General features: G+C 38.6%; 1 protein-coding gene across 4 annotated transcripts in view; it reads left to right on the plus strand.

The window, feature by feature from the left end:
• The window catches only part of tcf4 (transcription factor 4), a 215,516-nt gene that overhangs the window by 77,650 nt on the left and 116,210 nt on the right, over positions 1-21,656 (plus strand). For all 4 annotated transcript variants that reach the window (XM_068334441.1, XM_068334438.1, XM_068334440.1 and 1 more), the window contains one exon: positions 17,779-17,837. In XM_068334441.1, the coding sequence (XP_068190542.1) occupies positions 17,779-17,837 (59 nt within the window). The remainder of the gene's footprint in view (positions 1-17,778; positions 17,838-21,656) is intronic.

Below are 21,656 nucleotides of genomic sequence, written 5' to 3' on the forward strand. Positions count from 1 at the left end.
GGGATGCGAGATGAGATGAAATTAGTTGACTGAAAGTGAAATTAGATTAGATGAGATTCATGAGATGAGATGAGATAAAATATGATGACATCCTGTCAAAGCTACCTCCAACTTATAAAGCTGCTGTTTGATGAGGCTCCAGCATGATGGCATCGGTTCTAGTGGGATGACATGATTATTGAGGATGTTATCAATTTCAAATGAAGATAATGAAGATAATGGACACGTTGACATTTATTTACTGAGTAGAACCTAAAATATTATAGTAGAATGAGTCCTACATCCTTACTCCATCTCCTCTCCTCTCCTCTCCTCTCCTCTCCTCTCCTCTCCTCTCCTCTCCTCTCCTCTCCTCTCCTCTCCTCTCCTCTCCTCTCCTCTCCTCTCCTCTCCTCTCCTCTCCTCTCCTCTCCTCTCCTCTCCTCTCCTCTCCTCTCCTCTCCTCTCCTCTCCTCTCCTCTCTGCAGCTGTGTTCCCTTTTCCCTCCAGCTGTTGTCAACCAATCACCTGCTTCCCCCAGCACACACACACACACACACACGCACGCACGCACGCACGCACGCACGCACGCACGCACACACACACAAACACACACACACACACACACACACACACACACACACAACAGTGTAATTATAGGAGACGGGGAGCTGGCTGGGGATCCATTTGAACACATGAATAAATGAGAAAAGAAGGATTTACATACAGAACCCAAAGAGAGGTGATCAGTCAGACACAATTGATTACTAAATTTATTAATAATTATTTATCATCCAACTTGACATACTTATATGCAACCATTTGTTTAAATCTGATAATTTAACAAGGTTAAACAAGTCCTCATAGTTTAGCAACAGTACAAGTTCACCATTTAACAGTAAGTCCTGCAACAGTTCACTCTTCATGATTAGAGACATTTTTACAATTATATTAAATTTTAAAGCAAAAAAGAAAGTAATCACCCATATAAGTAAAAAAGTGTGAATAAATGAACATTAGGCCTTTTTTCCCTGATCTTTTCAATACATTTATAAATTGATTATTTGATAAAGCACAAAAAATATCAAAAGTGAATAATAAAAGTCTACAATAACATAAGTTATTATAGACTGGGTATCTTGATGGAGAACAAAGGGCTTTCAATCCAGACGGACCTGAAGAAATGAAGGGTGCCGAGAGAAGGGAGGAAAAGTGGGACAACCAGGCTGCTGGCTCACAAAGTTTCCCTCTACATCACTGCCTTAATGTAGTCGCCATTAGTTGGTTTCCATGGTAGCAGACGAGGGTAAAGTGGTAGCTTTTCCTTTTTTCCCACGCTTCCAGGGCAGTGCCATGTGAAAGCGGCGGGCAGAGCCTCTGCTGGCTCGCGCTGAATGCGAACGGAGTTGACAAAGAGCTGGGAAACCAGACTGTTAGTGTAAAACCTGCACCAAGCGCGCCAAGGCGAACAGGTTCCTGTCCCGCTCTAATGCAGGACGCCGTGCGAGGCGGTGACACCGCCGGGTTTCAGTTCACACACTGAAGCAATTAGAGCTTTGAAATTAGGATTAAGGAGTAAGATGTTACTGTCCAGCATTGGGTCCAGAAGAAGAAGGGGACAGTTTGATCAGTCCTGACAGACAGACCTTAAGTGTTACTGATAATGTGATTTTAATCTGGTAAGGTCTTAGTCTGCTTCTAAGAACTCAGTTTGCTTCTAAGTTAAGTCAAGTGTAAGTTCTTACAGCAAATCATATTTTTATCTAACGGTCTCAGTGTGTACCAGTAAAATTAACCCCTTTATCTAATATGTAGATGTCAGTGTGATTACAGCTGCATAAATTGGTTTTGACAGTAAATAATAAATCATTTTGGTCACATGTACAGTAAGAATATTGGATTCTGCGACTTTTTGGGTCGTAAATGAAGGTTTTCTGGGTTTTTAAACTACTGTTTGGACAAAAATAAAAGTTTAAGAGTCACTTGGCTCTGGCCCGTGTTTGTTTTTTTGTTTTTTTAACAGAACACAGGTTTCAATGATTAAATCATCGTTACATGCGGCTTATAGCTGTCATAGGAGTATAATGGTATAATGACCAAAGAAAGAGTCAACAGTTGATTTGTTGTTGTTGACAACTTTTTGGAGTTCACATCACTGTTTAACCCTCAGATAGTCTGTTTCGTAAATCATTGTTTAAATGACCGTTTGAAAATGAAATGACTGATTTTATTATTCACCTACCAAATGATTTCTCCAAGCATATTAGCAACGTTGACCCTCATCTTAATGTCTGACTTGTGGCCAGCGTATTTTGCCTAATGAAGCCCACAGTGCGGTATTTTTCTTGATATAACTAATAATGTTAACTTTTAATATTTCCGCTTTTCTCTGAGCGTTATAATAAAGCAGGTGACAGCCATCTCAGAGTTTTTACGTAGGTGCCCAGACGGCTCGTCTTCCCTCCCTCCTCCACGTTCGGTCCCTTCCTCCTACCATCTATTTCCTACCCTCCGCTTTTCTGGCTCGCCGTCTGATGTCGGATGGGGTTTGCCCTGCTGTGATGAAGCCGCTCTGATCGCCTGCTCCTCAGCAGTGTGTGGGAGCAGATCTGTCATTATTCCACAGCCAGGTGGTCATGCTGAAATCACACGGAGCACATCAGCAACGCGACGCAGCTCCCAGATCTACAGCTACACCCTCGTATTACGGCTGTCCAGGTGTTAAAATGCCACCACATTTGTCTAAATACAGGTATTAAGTTAGGATTCGGGGTGGAGAAAGAGGATGAATAGGTCTGTCAGGGCTGGCGGGGGAGGTGAAAATGTGGGCGGAGGAGGAAAAGGTAGGAGAAATCCCATATTTGATCTTCAGGTGGTCAGTTCAAAGCAGAGATCTGGACCTGGTCAGACCTATAGGAATCCATCTGTCCAACAGACTGTCAAATAATCATAATACATATCAGATGAGGTTTACAGGACAGGTTTTCACAATATTTCATATATTAGTAAAATAAGCTTTTTGTTTTGAAAAGTTAGAACAAGAACATCAAGTTTATTTCCTTTACTCCCCCGATTGTGATGATAGGAAGAAATTAAATAGATCCGACAGAACAGGATGTGTGAGTACAAAGTCAAGAGAAGAAAACAAGAGAAATGTCTGGAAGAAAGGATGAAGGAAAGGAAAAGGAAAGTAATTTCACTGTAAGAGAGCAGGTTGAGGAAAGAAGGGAGGAGGTGAAGAAATAATCAGAGTCAGACAGCCATGACAGTGACAGGAGAAAATCAGAGTGTGATGCTGAACCACAGGATCCTTTGACCTCTGACCCATCCAGTCTGACAGCACCTGACCCATCATCCATCTCCCCTAGGTCGACCCTCCTCCTCCTCCCCCTCCTCTTCCTCCTCGTGCAGACAGACAGGTGGGGCAGCTGATGAAAAACACTGGAACTGTTTGTACGACTGCATCATTGGACAAAATCAAGAGGACTGCTTCTCTTGACTGGAGATACTGTACTGTATCATCAATATCTCAATAACTTAGAGATCCTTTGTTATTAAAAAAAACAAAACATCCTTCTTCAAAGCGGTGATGTATTGTAATTGTCAGTGTTCGTCCGTTAGTCCACCAAATATCTTTGCGACCGATGCAGATAGAAAGATGAAACAAACAACACATTACTCCGGCAGCAAAGGGGATGAAAATGAGATGATGACCTTCACCTTGAGAAAACTAGGTCAAGGTGAAATTTCAAAATTTCTACACTCAAGAACCGGATAAGATAGAAAGACGAGGGAGAAGGCCAGTGTGAGTAAGACCATAGATCAAACCTAGTGCTTTGATCTACCTATGCACTAGCTTTGATCTATGGTCAAAGCTAGTGCATAGCTTTGACCTACCCTGCATGAGAGGTCAAAGCTATTCACTACTTTTGATCTACCGTGAGAGGTCAAAGCAATTCACTAGCTTTGATCTATGGTCAACATTAGTGCATAGCTTTGACCTGCCCTGAGAGGTCAAAGCTATGCACTTGTCAGGTACTACTTTCAGGGTACCTGACCTAAGTCGCGGGATGTTGCAGTCTCTGACTTCCTTGGTTCTTGTTTATTATTAAGCGGTCCTGGGCCATGTAAAGATTATCGTATTGACTGATCGATGGCAGTTTGGTTATTTTTATCACCCAGATGAACGAAGGTGACATTCAGTAATAAACTAGTGGTTAGAGTCATAGAGAGTTCTTTACGTCTTCCTTTTGTACCATGAAAATGAGCCATGTTGGCGTTAAACATGCGCTTTTGTTCCCCAGCTTGTTCCTGTGTGACACATAAAAAAAAACTTGTGAGCACGAACACGGCATCTTTATTTAGTCAGTGTCAGTGAACAACGCCACGCCGTGGAGCTCTTCCTCGCTTATTGTGCTGCACTTTAATACTTCCATATTGTGCTGCTAATTCAGAATTTCACACCTTCTCTCTCGTCGCTACCTCTCTCTTTGTCTCCCTGCGTCATTTTCCCTCCGTCTCAACCCCGAACACAAGAGGAAATGTGTTAAATCCACCTCTAAGAACCTTTTTAATTCAACATTAGCAGTCGTCATCTGTCTGTCGAACAATACCCCAACGCAGTTTACAGCTACAAATGTTGCATCCTGCCTTTGTTTACTCTGCAGTGAAATATTGTTCCATCAATAATGGACTCCAAACACAGAATCAGGCTTTTAGTTTGAGGTAATCCTGAATGTTTTCGCTGTGTTTTATTGTCTCGGGAGCATAATTGGAGTATGTTGTTTCCTTCATTTGTTCTAGGCTTTAGGAGGAACATGGGCTCGGTGCCTCGTGGATGTAACTCCACATGCTATTGTGTCCAAGGGTTTTTGTGGAAGTGTTGCCCGAAATTCTCAAGACAAAGACAGCAGATATGCAAATATAAAAATCTAGAACCTGAAAAAAAAAAAAAATCTTCCCCAAAAAGCTGATCCTTCCACGCTTACTGGAGAAGAGGTTGAACGGGAGCACCAAAAAGAGGCAATGTCCAAACCAGAAAGAGAAAAATCACGTCAACGAAGGTGGATTACCGAAACCTAGAGAGATGATTCAGGTGACATGTTTTGTGCCCCCCCCCCCACCTCTCCCATTAGATCAGAGCGAAATAAAGACAGATTGATAAATTCGAGGATAGAAGCAAAACGTTGCCAAATCGAGTCAGACCCCAACCAAAGTAAACGCCGTGCCACGAAGAGAGAAAAGAGAAGGAGGGATGTAGGGGGAGAGAAGATTTGGGACTCTAATGCCAGCCTTATGCGTCTTTTAGTCGTTTTCGCCGTCGGGGCTTGGCACCGGCACGCCGTTGTCAGCAAGCCAACAAAAATCTGCAGTGCCTGCCGCATTTCAGCAGCCCTGTGTTGTCTCAGACAAACACACACACACACACACACGCATGTAAAAACGCACAGCAACACACAATAAACCACGTTTTTCTCCGCGAAACCGGCTCTTAAAAATGTAGAAATGAAATTCAAATAAAATCATCCAAAAAAAAAGGGAGGGAGGGAGTTAATTTTTTTTTGTTTATTGATCAAACAGATGACTATTTTCTGCGGTGACACAACTACACAAACCGCCATTGAATATTCATTTCCATCAGAGCTTTCTGGTTGAAGTACTGCTGTTAAGGGACTTTGGCGTTGTGGCCCCCGTTAGTCGACTTGTTGTTGATTGTGTTGTTTCTCTATTGATTCCTTGGTGGAGGAGGGTTGGATGAGAGTGTGCTTGATGGGATGGGGAGTGGGGGGGATAGCGAAGGTGAGAAAAGGTGAAACAAGTGTCATGGCTGCCACAGTTTTAATTCATTTATTAAAACATAAGCAAATACACACTTAAACATCAGGTAAATATGGATATTTCTTTTTCTTCCTATCACAGATCAGATTCCAAAGGTCAAGTTTTGTTTTTTCAGATGCAGTCAAGTGTGAGTTGAATTTTGGAGATAAAATAGTCAAACTCGTCAATAGTAGAATAAATATTTGATATAAAACTAATACATCAGCAGCAGGAATATCTGTTTACATTTAAATGATGTCATCACACTGGAGAAAAAAGAAAAATGTTTTTATTATTTTGACTCTTCATATAGTAATTCTCGAAACCTTCAAAATATGTAAAATTATATTTATTTGTCCCGGATTATATCACTAGAAAAAAAGAAATAAACACTTGATGATGAGAAAATATCATGATACGGATCCACCTTCTCTTTGTGCAACAAGGAAATCTTAAATGAAGTCGGTTCAGTTCAGCATTTGCACGGTAGATAATTAAATTACCAAATAATTTTAAAAATATGATAATTAATCCTGTGTCCAGATTTTAAATTTCAAGTTAGGATCAGTTTGCAGAGGGTCTTTTAATGAAGTGTTTCCAATGAAAACAGAAAGATGCTATCGGGCTAGCATCGCTCGTGACTTCTTGCTGTATGTTTAAATATGTTACGTACGTGTGTGAGGAAGTCCAGATGGTTGAACTATCCATGAAGAAAAAAGGACAGTTAGTAACGGCATAAATCCTGGAAGCTCTCGGCTCTATTTTTGTCCCGACGTCAGCTTTAATTTGACGTTTGCTGTGAGAGGCCGGGTTTTTACGGGGAGAGTCATACTTTACTTATACTTATTCCAACAACCAACTCAGAACCTGTTTAAGATAATTACTAGTAAGTTTGGAGTTGGGATGAAACAGATGGGCTTAAACCAGTTTTCTTTAGTACCAAAAGAACAAGTTTGTGCAAGATTGTATTTCAATCTTTTGGTTTTTCAGATGATGATGAGAAAGTTGGCCCTATGACATGTATCTTTCTGTGGATGATGTTTAACACCAGACGTGTTTCAGAGATTCTGTTTTTGACAGGTTGAGGGTTTTTTATAACCAGGGAAAAAACAAACTGTCTTCTCTTTCAGGTTGAAGAGTTTCTAGTAAGTTTTCCTTTTGTTTTGCCATTAAAACTGTGTACTTGTTGTTTTCTTGTAAGCCTGTGTGGGCTGGACACAAGTTTGTATGTGACAAACAAAAAATTAAGAATTCAAGTACCTTCATAACATTACTTTATAAATGTAATTAATTTCACGCATGTGATTTAAATGCATTTAACTTCAACTAATTTTTGAGAACAGTATTTTAAACCTAATGATATATTTTTTTATGTGATGCATTAATTTTAATCTTGATCAGTCAAAACCTGACAAAGGTTCCCTCGATGTTCTGTTTGTCTACAGAGTGGTTGATTTGACTTGGGGTGTAATTACAACAAAAAATAAATCAACTAAAATCATATCAAATAAAATGGGATTCCATATCCATGTAGAGGCAAATGAAGGATTTTAGTTCTTATTTCCTGATATTTATAAGAACTTTGCCGAGGGGCGGGGCTTTGCCCAGTGGAGTTAAACATACACGATTGTTTTAATACATTTTATTTCATTCTTATTGCAGAATGTTTTAAGTTTAAATTCCATACTGTATTCAGATTCTGTAATTCAAGACAAACAGTAAATAAACCAGTAGATACTGGTGGACCAGAATGCACTGCAGGTCCAGGAAGAATTTTACCAACACAAAACATTTGACTTCCACAGCTTTATCAGCGACACGTCTTCGTTATTTATGACTGACACCAAGTTAACATCATCAGAAACATTTTGGGAATGCAAGAAAAGGCCACAAAAAAAATATGTTGTTTAATCAAAGCCTATTTGTTGGAAATTGCTTTCTGACCAGTTTCATAATAAACCAGAATATCTGTGTGTAACATCCATCACATTAACGGTGAGAAAAATACACTGCAACTAGGTTTTAAAAACCACCCTTGTGTCCATTACAGTAGTCCTTAAAAAAAAAAAAATCTCAAGACGAATTTAATTGAGGATTAAAGGATATTTATGTGTTAAAAGCAGAAGCCTCAATTATAAAGAATAACCCTTACGTCAATATACATGTAAGTAAAGTTTCCGTCCAATCAGCAGCCTGATCTGCTCCGATGTGGCTGAAGGTAGAGGCCGACAGATGTGAGCTGGATGCTGCGTCTCTTGAGTCGTTCTTGTCACTCGTATACGTTCATCTGTCGTTTGATGTATTCACTCGCTCCCGTGCCAAGAATCCGCTGCCTGCTGGGACAGAAGGACTCATCGACCATCGTCTGTTAAATTAATGTTGATCCCCAAAAAATGCTACGCTTCACACAGGAAGACAACACCATGAATACATATAGAGATTATTTCAAATTCAGTGCTGGTGGGATCATGTCACTGTGTGTGCGTGTGTGTGTGTGTATGTGTGTGTATGTGTGTGTGTGTGTTTGTCAGTACCTTTCAGACTTTGTAGAAACTTTTGGACCGGTGCCCGGTAGTGTCATGGAAACGCTTGAATCGCTCAGAATGATTCATGTCTGCACAGTCCAACCCTCCCCCATCAACACAAACAGATCTCTCTCTCTCTCTCTCTCTCTCTCTCTCTCTCTCTCTCTCTCTCTCTCTCTCTCTCTCTCTCTCTCTCTCTCTCTCTCTCTCTCTCTCTCTCTCTCTCTCTCTCTCTCTCTCTCTCTCTCTCTCTCTCTCTCTCTCTCTCTCTCTCTCAAACACACACACACACAAACACACACACACACACACACACACACACACACAGAATGCAGGAAGAGGGAGTTTACCCCATCTTCTATCCATCGTCACCCCTCCTCCCCACTTCCCTTTCTCTTCTCTGTTCTCTTTCTTTCGCCATCCTCGTCAATTCGTGCTATTAGTCACATAGTTTATTAAAATGGACTCATTATATGGATGTCACAGCAGATCTCGTCTTCCGAGTGTCTCCTTTCACGGAGAGAAAGACCCGACACGATTCTGAAAGAGAGGCTTTAGACGCCGACATCGACTCTTGGGTTAACACTGCTCTTAAACTGAACCACAAACACACTTCTTATGATTAAAATAATTTCCTTATCTTCTTCTTCTTCTTCTTCTGAAGTGGCAGCTTTTAAATTTTATCTCTGGAGAGGCAAAGCTCACAATCTATGTGACCAGGAAGAGGAGAATTGAAAACAATACTGTTCAAGAAGCAGCTACTGTTTTTTGCTGTAACATCAGATGTCGCTTAAAACTAGAATTTGGTTTTTATAAAATGACAAAAGACCTGAATAACTTTAGGAACATCTGGTGTCACAAAAATGTCCTATGCACTTTAGTTGATGATCAACTCACTTATGCAAACTTCCTGATATGCACTAATTTTTAAATTGTATTTTACTTTTATTTATTGGTTTTTAGTGTTTTTGAAACACTTTAGTATTTTCATGTAATGAAAAATTGTAAAATGTTTCAATGTGATTAGAGTGTTTTTGCAAAATAAAAATAAAAAAACCTCTTCTTGTTGTTTTTCTTTTTCTTCTTGAAGTAGAAGACTTCCTAACTTGTGTTTCCTTCTTCTTCTTCTTAAGTATACATTCACTGTTGATGTCATCAGCTTGTAGTGCCGCTGTAATGAAACATTATTAAACTAATTAAGATGAGCAATACATGGAAGAATTAATTACGCTGGCCCTAACACTGTAGCCTAGCATTGATCAGAAGATATTACTGCATTGTTTTCTGTCTAATTGAGTCTTAGTGGACTAATAAGCTTCTTCCTTCCTTCTGGCTGGCGCTTGAAATGATGGAAGCTTCTAAAGTCCTTTTTAACTTTTTAACTTTTCATCCAAAGTCTCCATCTTTCCCAAAGTTCAGCGTTTTGTTCAGCCTAAATCTCACAACACACGGGATAAAGCTGGTTCATTTCAGGCTGCTCCAGTGGTGTGACTTGACTGAAGGCCACTCCGGTTCATGACAGCAATAGAGACAGTTAAAAATGTGGGGCATGCATCTTGTGCTAGCACAAGGCTGGTCACATGTGGAACATGAAGTGTTAACAATACAATGTGTTTTAGGCTGTCCGTCCAGTCGAGAAAACAGGAAATATTTGAACCCTTACATGCCCAAATGATTGAGTTGAAGTATTTTGTCGCGATTAAAATGATATTAAACAGTGAATGCATGTTTATTCCTAGATAACCATTGACAAGGGGGTTTGCAGGAACATAAACACAAAGATGCCCATTCTGTTTTGTAGGATCAGGGTTCAGGTCTCAGTGAGGGCTAATGCTGAGGTAATCTTGAATTTGAATCTTCAGATTATAATTAGCCTCAGGTTTTGGAAAGACAGAAGGAAATGGAGGTTCTCATGGTTGACCTTGTTTTAAGTGTTCTGACTGAAATGAAAAGCAAGATCAGTTTAGCATAAGCATTAGATCATTTGATAATATTACATCCAAAAAGGGTTCAGAACTTCAAGACAAAAACACACAACCAAACTATACTAAAATTAGCTTGGAAGGCTTCCAATCTTGTTCTGATTTTTTTTCTTTTAATTATGATCGAAGATTTGTTTGTTTTTTTTTCTTTTTTGATTCATCTGCATGTTGTTCCATTAAATTCACTTATGAGGAAAAAAATATATAAAATCTGGTCTGTAACATTTTGAAAAAAAAAACAACAACACTTTTTTATTTCCTGTGTTTCAGTTTGTTTTGTGTTCTTACCCTCGTTATGAGTTCCATCTACCTATTTAAGGTCCATGTCCAATCAAACCTGCTGGATTGGAGTTAAGAACCTCCTTTTAATCCAGCACGTTTTCCAGGTGGACTCAAAATCTAGGTTAGAGGCCTGTTAAAAAGTTGACATTGCCTTACTTCCTGTTAGTCTTCAGCATTTGGTAATCAAGATTCACTGACTTGTCCATGGGCTTTGTATAGTTAGGATCGGACCCCCCTTCCACCCCCCATCCCTTACCCATCACCACCACCTTTTATACCTGTGCAGCCAGCATACTCTAATGAATGACGCTTCATTTGGTCCGCCTGTTTCTTAAAAAAAATGTCACTGCAGGGTTCCTGTGAGAAAGAGGCTGTCCCTACTGGGACTGGCTCTGGGAAAGCTCTTCTGTAGACTTTTCATAAATAGGTTTTTTTTTTTCATTTTTTTCTTTTTTTTTCATTTCAACAATCAACAATTGGGTTAATAATCATCATTCATCCTCATTTTTACCTATTTTGTCCCAATTACAGCAAACCAACACTGATATTTACTACTACTAATTTAATCCAAAAAATAAAATGTAGTCAACTGATTTGAAGTTTCTTATAATCCACTGAACATTTAGCAGAATTCAACAAGAACAAAGGAGAAATGTATGAAACCAAAAATGTAAAATCATGACAAAAATGTAAAAAAAAAGGTACTTTTTGACCCTTTGTATCTTGAATTTCACACAAGCTTGAAAACATGTGCCACAACAGGAGACCAGTAGGAGCATACAGTATTTTCACACCTGATCGTTACACTAAAGAGAAGGACCTGCAGTTTTAAATAACAAAAAAGCCCATCTCTTTATTCAATGTGACATTTTCTGTTTTGTTCGGTGTTTATTATTGTGTTATTAGTGGTTCCTGGAAACTGCATTTGAACACTTTAAGGTGTTCTAATTATTTTACTAGGATCAACAGCTTTTGCCTAATTGTGACTCTTTAAGTCCCCGTTGTGAGTTACTGATAGCTTCATCTGATTAAGTCGACCTCATTTGCACCACTCTATGAATAGGTTGTTGTGAGGTTCATTAGTATGTCATTTCAGGGTATGACAAAAAATAAATAAAATTGCAGAATGTTCTTTAAGTTTGAGATGGCAAACTTTCCAGCAAATTTCTAAACAGTTCATTAGAAAGAATGGTGGCCGTCCAATTCTGTGGAGGTGTTGAGAAACTGTTGCATCTGTCTTCTTGTTTCCAGGATCAATGAAAGTATTCGATGGATATTCCTGAATATTTTTTTTGCTGTTAACAGCCTCAGTGAAGATGTTTTCTGGAAGACCACAAGGTCACAAGTTCCCCAAAACATCATCCTGGTTTTTTGAAGGGTGAACATTTCTGTATTTTGAGGTTTTCAGAGAAATCTTCAGTAAAAGTCAAGAAACAAAAAAAGTCCTTCAAGATTGGTGGAATTAATTGTTTTTGGTCATGACTGAGGCATTGTTGCATTCTAACAAACTTTCATGTAGATTCCCAGGAGAAATTTCCTGATCAGCCTTTGGGTAAAGTTTTCAATGAAGTCCTGGATAACATTTCCGTGACTAATAGATAAAAAAAAAAGATTTTATCTTAAAAAAAGGTTCCTGAAGGAACCGTATCAGATTTTTATGAAATTATAACTGACGGATATACTCAGACAAAATAAATTGCATATAAAAAAAAAGAGATCTTGTGCCACAAAACCTTTCCTAAAATCTAGGTTGTGTAAAAAGAAGACTCAGAGAATTGCTTTTTTCTAGAAGTAGAGAGGAAGCAAGTGACAAGGTTCTGGCATCCAATCCAAAGTAGTTTGATAGCATCAGAGAACATTGTGTGCTAAACAGGTTGAGAAATAAAAATGCTGTAGAAGTGTTCTGGTTTGTTAGTGGAAATGCTAAATGTAATTATCTGTGCCAAGGAGGTTAAGTGATCGGTTTGGTTTGTTTGTTTGTTTGTTTGTCTGTCACCAGGATTTCACAAAAAGTACTCAACAGATTTTCATGAAACTTGGTGGTAGGGACTTGCCATTAAATCTTGGAGTGAATCTGGATAAAGAAGCGGCTCCAGTTTTTGTTTTATTTGTTTGTTTGTTCGTTTTTACTTATTAATGTTGAAAACATAAAACAATTCAAAATGTGAATGTTTTTTTGAGTACTCGTTCCATCTATTACACATATATTATTATCTTTTGGATTTTGATGAAAGCATGGTTTGACATTGTCCCAAAGACAGTGTGTCAAAATTGTGAGTTTCTCCCTCCAGGAAACATTACTGCTTTACTTCCTGCCTATGAATTGAATTGTGTTGATCTACTGTTTATGAATTTACCTAAAGAAGGTGGACATATTATACTTTTTTTTTAATGACTGTACATAGAGTGTTCACAGGTGTAAACATGCTGTAGCTAAGCATTCATCTCTCTATTTGTGCTGATGCGTTGTTTTCATTCTTGGGCTGCTTTTTTCCTTAATATATCCTTCATATTTTTATATTTTTCCTTTTATATTCCTTTTTTCCTTTATATATATATTTTTCTTTATATTTTCTACATCCCCAGAATGATGAGTAAGAATAGTGTTCAAGAACCTGAAACAGAAATCAGTTCTTTTGAGTATTTTTTTGTTTTTTTCATAATCAAAAATATTTTTTGTTAATGCATTTTCTGTTTTTTTCTACCTGGTCTTAATTGATATTTCTCATCGTCTATTTTTTCCAGTGCACGACTGTTTGGTTGTACTGCCTGTTTCAGGTGTAACATTTCTCACGCTTCTTTTTTGGCTGGGTCACTTTTGGATGTTACAAAGTTGTATGAAACTTTATCACAGATTTAGTAAATCAGGATGGAAAGCATCAATACATTTCTGATAAAATCCTCCCAGCAGAACAGAAAAGATCAGTTTCCCTAGAAGTTTTGGATGGATTCCTGTTGTAGATGTCTGTTGTCATGGTAACAGAACCTAAATATGTATGTAAATATGAATTAAAATTGTGAGCAAAATGCAGCTTTGAGGGAATGCTGCTCTTTGAGGAGGTTTTTGACCTCTGAATGCTCCCGTTGTAAATTTCATTTAATTCATTCAAGTCATTTTTTTTCCTGCTGCCTCTGTGATTTCTTTAACTTCTCTTTATGTTTACTACTTTGTTTGCTTTTTATTAGATTTGATGCTCTTTTGTCAGACATGTTTTTTATTAAATATTCTCCTTATTTTTTTTTTCTATATATACTCTATTATCTGTAATCTTTCCTTTATCAGACTTTTTAAATCAAAAGTATTTTTCTGGTTTCTTTTGCTGAAAGAAAATTAGATGCTGTGCCTTTGCGTGTGTGTGTGTGTGTGTGTGTGTGTGTGTGTGTGTGTGTGTGTGTGTGTGTGTGTGTGTGTGTGTGTGTGTGTGTGTGTGTGTGTGTGTGTGTGTGTGTGTGTGTGTGTGTGTGTGTGTGTGTGTGTGTGTGTGTGTGTGTGTGTGTGTCCATTGACGGTGTACTGTGACAGGGTGCGTGATCCTGAGCCTGACCCTTCCCATCCTGTGTTCTCCATCTCTGCCTGGCTTTTTTGTAATTAAAATACCAGGGATTTTTGTTTGTGTATGTAATACATGAGCTCGGCCTGCAGAGAAGTGAAGGTTAAAAGGTTGCCATGTTTGGACAAAAGAAAAGAACATGGATTATACAGCTGTGAGATCCTCAGTTAGGAATTTATTTCTGTAGTGCTTGTAGTAGCTGCACACAGGTCAGAGCTATCTGAATTCAGTCGTTGTAGTACATTACATTACAATAATTACAGTCAGAGTCGTGCTTCTCTTTGAGACTGCTGCTATGAGGCTTTTATGTACCTTATGTAAGCATTTCTTGGCTTTTAATCAGCTGTTTGGTTGAAATGTTTAAATATTTGAGCTTAACGGGTCATTGAAAGCAGAAGCTGATGTTCTTACAATGTTGAGTTTTAATCTTTCTGTTTGAATGCATGTATTCTGATGTATTCTGAGCTGCATTGCATTAAAGCATTAGCAGGATAACTAGATCAACTTTAACTTTCACTTCAACAGTAAATTAGAATGAAAAATATATGGTGTAAACATGTTTTCAGGAAAATGACAATGACACGTAGACAAGATGAACGTAATTGTCTCGTCTATAGCCGTGGGTCACGGGTTGCTGGAGTCTAACACAGCTGACTACTTGAGAGAGGTGGGGTACACTCCGGACTTGTCCCCAACTCATCCCGGTCTGTTAAACCATGCGGTTAAATTCATTCATGCACTCATGTCAGTGTGTTTGGGCTTCATCTCAGTGATGCTGGTTGGATGTAACTTCAGTTTCCATGTAAAGAACAACATTTACCGATTTAAAACAACATGAAAAATGTTTAATTTTTTTGTTTTTTACTGTCATTAGTTGGCATAATTAATCATATTCCAACTAATGACAGTAAACCAATTTGATTCCGTTTTCTATCCCAAGGATTTATCACATGCATCTGCAGAAATGCCGGTCAAATGTTTTAAGTTTTACTTATGTACTATTTATAATGAATGAATCATTTTGAATGAATGTTGTATCTTCTCTAATATCAGTTTTAAGTAGAAATCATGACTCTGAATGAAACATCGATAAAAAAGGGTTTAAAGTCCTTTAATTTGCAGTGGTGTTACTTTAAATTCATATGCCTCTGTATATGGAATCACATCGGAGGCATGTGTGCACGTGTCTGTGTACACGGCACTATATATGTACAGTACTGTATGTATATTGGACATCTCTGAGTGTGTGCGTCTGTGCCAGCATGTGTGCGTGTGTGTGTGTGTGTGTGTGTGTGTGTGTGTGTGTGTGTGTGTGTGTGTGTGTGTGTGTGTGTGTGTGTGTGTGTGTGTGTGAGAGTGTGTGTGTGTGTGTGTGAGTGTGTGTGTGTGTGTGTGTATTTGAGTGGGATTTTTTTGTATATGTGCCAAAACGGTCCAGCTGGCATCAGTCGTAGCTGAGGCCGCTGTATTGGTCACATACAGAAACACACACACACACACACACACACACACACACACACACACACACACACACACACACACACACACACACACACACACACACACAAAGCGACCACTTTCCAATTCTGAACGCCTGTAATTATCAACCTCTTCTGCATCGACTACCATGCTGGCATGTATTCAGCGCTGGTCTATACAAGCTTGATTCAAACCCTTCACCACATACAAGCTTCATTTTCCTCCACACACGCTCGCTTTAAAACCCCTCTATTTCATCTCCTACGGCTGCACCGACCGCAGAAAGTAATTACACACTAACTGTGGTTTGATATTTAGACTGGCTGAAGATTTAAGGTTTTATCCAAGACGAAGGTCTGTGTGGTAAAAATAGGACCGGAGTGGTCCCGCGGCTCGGAGGAGAGGAAAGCCTATTCAGAAAACTGGAGAGGAAATTAGCTTTGTTGTCTCCGCTGGTCGGTGCATCATCAGAATTCATCAGACACATTTTTTCTCAGCCAGACACGTTGGGTTTGTGTATTAAAACGATTGCAGGTTACCTGCCAAACACGCCTCACCTTCTTGTCACGCACTGATGTCTGTTTTCAAGCACATGTTTAAACATATTTGACCAAAGATCTTCTATAAAGACAGTCGCTAGATGAGAATGTCTTTTTTTCTTTGAAGTTGTGTTGGATGTAAGTCATGGTTTTGTGTTTTAAAGGTAACGTGCCTGTTAGTAAATTATTTTATAATCATAACTAAATGACCTGCTGTATGAACTGTATTAACCAGGAGTTTTATTTTATCTACACCAGTAACAAAACTTAAACTCCCCACAAATCACATTGTAAAGATCTCGATGTTTTTTTGTGACATCAGAAATAATTTAATAGAAGACACACATGTGCAATATATATGTCTAATTTATTCTAAAGTTATTGCTGAATCGGTTGTGTCTTGTAGTCCTCTTTACAGTTATTTTCTCTGAAGTGTTTCCAAAAAAAGAGAGTAAATCTTTCCACCCAAAGGCACAAATGAGAGGACAAAAAGTCATCCCAAATTATATTTAGACCAAAATAGACACTTAAAAAAAACAGTCAGCAAAACATGATAAAGGGTTTCTGTCAAATGTTGCACCTTTATTTTAATTTTGTTTCTTTTTAGATATGATACCAAATAGCCTTTTTTTCAATACATCACAATTAAAAATAATTTTCAAATTTTTTATGTTTAGAAATTAGATGACAAAACTCCACTGTTGCAGGTTCTCAGAAAAGTACTGTAGTAGAGGTTTAGCTGACATCTAGAGAGAAGAGGTACCTGGACAAAGTGACGTTGTGCTTTATCACATCACATTACTGACTGTAATCTGAGACAAACTGCATTCCCTTAGTGTCTTGATCTTTCTAAATGCATCCTAAAAATGCAGACCTTGTCTCAATGTTGATGTTTTGTCAGTATGTAAAAGAGCTAGATCTACACCTAAAAGGAATTGGAGAGTGGAAGTGGTTTTTGGTTTTTGTTGTTGTTGATTTTTTTAGTTGGATCCTGCAGCATAAAGAGTTTTTGTTCTTTGCATATGGATCTATGCATTCCTGGTGTAGCAGATGTCCGTTTTGTTGTGCTGTGAGATCAGGGAGGGACACAGAACACACACTGTGTTGACTCTGATCATGCACACAGCCTTTGGTTGTTTTCTATTGAAAATCTTTCTCTGTGTTTCCTGAATAAAGTGTTAAAAATGGAATGATGAACAAAAACCATCAAACACCGTTGATATTTTAGAAGGATCAAATTTAGGTCACATTTAAAGTACTTTAAGTTGATTTAAATATATATTTTTAGATCGATCAGTCATGATTTATTTTGAATGGATTTTATTTATGGCTTTTTGTAGTTTGATCAACATCTTTTCAACTGATGGATGGATGGATGGATGGATGGATGGATGGATGGATGGATGGATGGATGGATGGATGGATGGACGGATGGATGGAGGATGGTTTTTATGTGTGTCAAAAACTGACTACCTAGATTATTGATGTGATAAATATGCAGTAATTTCTCTCTCAGCCTTGGTCTTAAATAGATGGATCTATATTCCAACTTGTCTTGCTCAGTTGTAATTTGTTCCTCACTCCCTCTGATCGCGTCCTCTGTCCTCTCTGTCTCCCCCTGCAGGTAAAACAGATAGGAGCTCGTACTCGTACGGCAGAGAGTCCAACCCACACTGCCATCAGGTCAGTCCCACTGGAGATGCCGCTGATGTGTGGATGTGTGTGTGGTCAGACCAGTGTTACACTTGATCTGAAGTATCGTTGGAGGATGTTCAGCGTTATTCAGCATTTCCCCTGATCCCTGGAACCATCAGTCGTCACATCAGTGCACAACCTTGTGGCATCTTGCGTAACACAAGTGTTTGAATCAGGAAGACAAATATGAACCAGTGAAATTGATCAAGTTGATTAATGATGTTGAATAGGATGAAAGAAGGCATCACTTACAGAATATTTGTGGAGGCCTGTTGAGTTTTGTGTTGTGAATGTGGGCCACAGATAGGTGAGATTATATACTTATTAATTGTGGTTTCTGATGCCTTCAGGTACATCAAGAAACAAGAAGGATATACATTTTTTCCCCCTTTTTCACTATTTTTTTTTCTTGTACTTACCGTTGACATTTGTTTCGTCTCTATTGAGTTGTAGCTACATTAGACACACACTTCATGGTTTTTTGTTCCTCTCTGAAATCGTACAGAAGGCTATGTATGTATTGATCCCTCTTTACCATGAAGAGATGAAGCATGAAGAGCATCCACAGCTCCTTCTTTGGGAAATTTAATAACTGCTCCTTAATTCAACCTACAACATAATGCACATTTTATAAGTTCATGAGTTGCTTTAAGTCAAATTTGTTGGGATGAATGTTCAAATTTCAGAGTTAAAGATGATCGAAACTCAAAATCTTATTATTTACTAGACCCTCCACATTTGGTTATTGTGTATGATTTGGACCAGGGTGTAGAAGTACGGCAGACATGGTTGACTGAAAATTATTTGGGTGTCTTTAAATGATGCAGGCAGGAGTACCAACAAGTGATAGTAGTTTGGTATGTTTTTTTTTAACCATCTAGCTTAGGTTCACACAATAAAAACTTATTTGCCAATCATCCCAACAAAAACAACAGCTGTTACCATTTTTTTTAAGAAGTGTTTTTTTCTGTTTTGTAGAGAGAATTTATCCCAGCACACATTCCCTCCTTCATCAAACAAAGAACTATTCATTGTAACTTCTAAAAACTTTTAAAAAAATAATACACATTTTATAAAACAGATATTTGTTCATCAGTGGTGGTGCCAGGTGTTGCCTTTGGATGTGGCTGGGTTTTCCTCCTGGACCATATGCATCCATTAGGACGATCTCGTTGATAATTGAGAACGCGTACAGATGTCGGCGTTTGATTCTGCTGCTGTTGGAGTAAACAGACACAGGTTTGATGTGCTGCGAGTAATTTGATGACCACCTTCAGGTTTTTTGAAATTAAATGATCACATACGTTCCATTCGAGCACAGGCATCCGTCACAAGTCAGATGTTACTTTTTCTTTTCATTTTGAACGTGTATCAATAAAATATGATTAAATGAGCGCTTATTCAGATTGATGGAAGATGTTAGAGATTGTGTGTTTAGATTAGATTTACAGAGTGAAGGGTGTAGTTTTCAAATCGGAGGAATCCAGTCACTTAAATGTTCAATAATGTAAAATTACACGCAGTTGATTCTTTACAATACGTCTTTCAAAGCTGGAATACACCTTTTCACAGACAATACTACTTTATTCAGAATGTATTTTATGTAGATATGTACGAAAGGATAGCAGCTTAATACACATTCATTCATTATATGCATTGGTAGGTACAGGATTGCTTAGCTTTGATGCAGGTTTTATGATACTGAGTGCTATTCTAGTCATATACTAATCTAACATCATTTATTTTCTCACCTCTAGTCGTTTATTTCTTCTTAAAGTGTTTGAGCCTCACTGTGAAGAATGATGTATACACAGAATCTGAGACACTGTTTAAGCCAGTCATGGATCAACTACACGTGTAACTGGATATATCCACCTGGGTGTGGTCTGTCCATCAAAGCCAATGTACATGTAGACGTACATGTTTCGTGTAGATAGGGATACCTACCACAAGAGGGCAGTGAAGCGACAAAAGTGTAAACAACAAAAATATGACGTCACATTAGCGACGGAGTGGAGGTAAGGATGTACCTGATTGTTCTCTGTGAGACCATTAGGATCACCGAGACTTGATGACGGAGAGCGTTTTTACTTCACAGTGTTTTTATCAGGGCTTTGAACCAGAATTTTTTGCCAATTGGTTCGTTCCGAACAGAAACGGAATTATAACGTTTCCGGTTTTGGGTTCCACCCATAAAGTGACGTTCCTGAACCGGTTAGAACAAAAAAATAAAGTTCCTGAACCGGTTAATAACGGGACTGTACCTCAGGTATGCTGTTAACCACATTTGTTTGGCTAAAGACCCCCGACAATGGCGTCAGCAAAGAGAAACGCTTACGACGCAACATGTAAACTCCAGGCTATCAGTTCAGGTTCTTCCGGTTCACGTAAAGAGACCGGGTGGCTTTTTTCACGCTTCGCCATCTCTCTTGATCTGTGACTCCATGCACGCCCACACCACCGCTTCTGTCAAACACCACGTCAAGCGGCTGAATTCAGAGCTTGCCATCATCCTGGGAGGATTAACGAAAGAACTCCAACCGCTGGACATCGGTGTAAACAGAGCCTTTAAAGTTACGCTGCATGCGTCGTGGAGCGATGGATGAGAGACATGAACACACGTTTACCAGGACTGGGGGGCAGTGCAGAGGGAGTTACACCCCACAATATGTGTGTGGATTGTGGATCCTGGACTAACGTATCAGCTTCGACTTTTGTCCGATGTTTCACAAAAGCCGGCATCATTACCGGACAGCCACCCGGAAATATGACGGTCAGCGGTAGAGAAACTACCGAGATATTCAGTGCAGACCGAAGATGAGGACTTCGAAGGATTTAGCACAGATTTATCAAAAAATAAAGAAATAAAAACATATTTAAAAAATAATGAAATAATGAAATTTAAATGTGTAGCACAACACAGTTCAACCACAGTCACCTTTTTGCTTCCATTAGCAACCATGCACCGAACAGTAATGTGTGCCGTGTGTCCGGTTAAAGTACAGAAATAAACTCCGTTATTTAGACTGCACCTCTTCATTACAAGGGCCAAATGGTGTGCAAAATACGGTAACTGAAGGACTTTTAAATTGGCAACTAAAGCAATTAGTTTATATACTATAGACTATAATTATATATATATCCCTACCCTACAGTAAACAGTGCCACTGCACTACACCTCTGCTTTATGACAGTTATATCACTGTAGTTAAGGCTTATGCCTCCTACTTAGCCCCTACATGACATAAGACAAGAATATCTTCCGCCATGTCATTTATTGATGAACAGATCTTCATGGTTCTTCTCCCAGTGAGTTAATGTCTAAATCATACATTTTTAAGATTGACACACTGCAGTGTTTACCTGTTATGATTAAATAGTGACTGGGAGACTGCCCTTTTCCTAACTGCTGCTGATAGCCGCTACTTCTCTCTGCTCTCATCCCGCGTCCAGTGAATGACAGGAAGTGAAACATGAGGTCAATATTTTTTCAAGAACAAAAAAAAAGAAAGCGGGATTAACAGGTTTACAATTATTTTCTGTTACAATTCTGTTCCGGAACATTAAAAAAATATAAAGTTTTCGGTTTCGTTTTCATTCCATGAACCGGTTCAAAGGCCTGGTTTTTCTTTGCTGTTTCCATCAACAACATTGACATGGTTGGATTATAGCTACACTGCCTCAACCCTTTGTTCAATACCATACGTATCCATCATACTCAAATATACTAGATGCAATTGAGTATGATGGATATTAATATATAAGAGATGACCACACAGGGTATACGGAAGACGTAGTGTATCTATA

Source organism: Antennarius striatus, chromosome 15 (genome assembly GCF_040054535.1).
Source record: "Antennarius striatus isolate MH-2024 chromosome 15, ASM4005453v1, whole genome shotgun sequence".
Lineage (NCBI taxonomy): Eukaryota > Metazoa > Chordata > Actinopteri > Lophiiformes > Antennariidae > Antennarius > Antennarius striatus.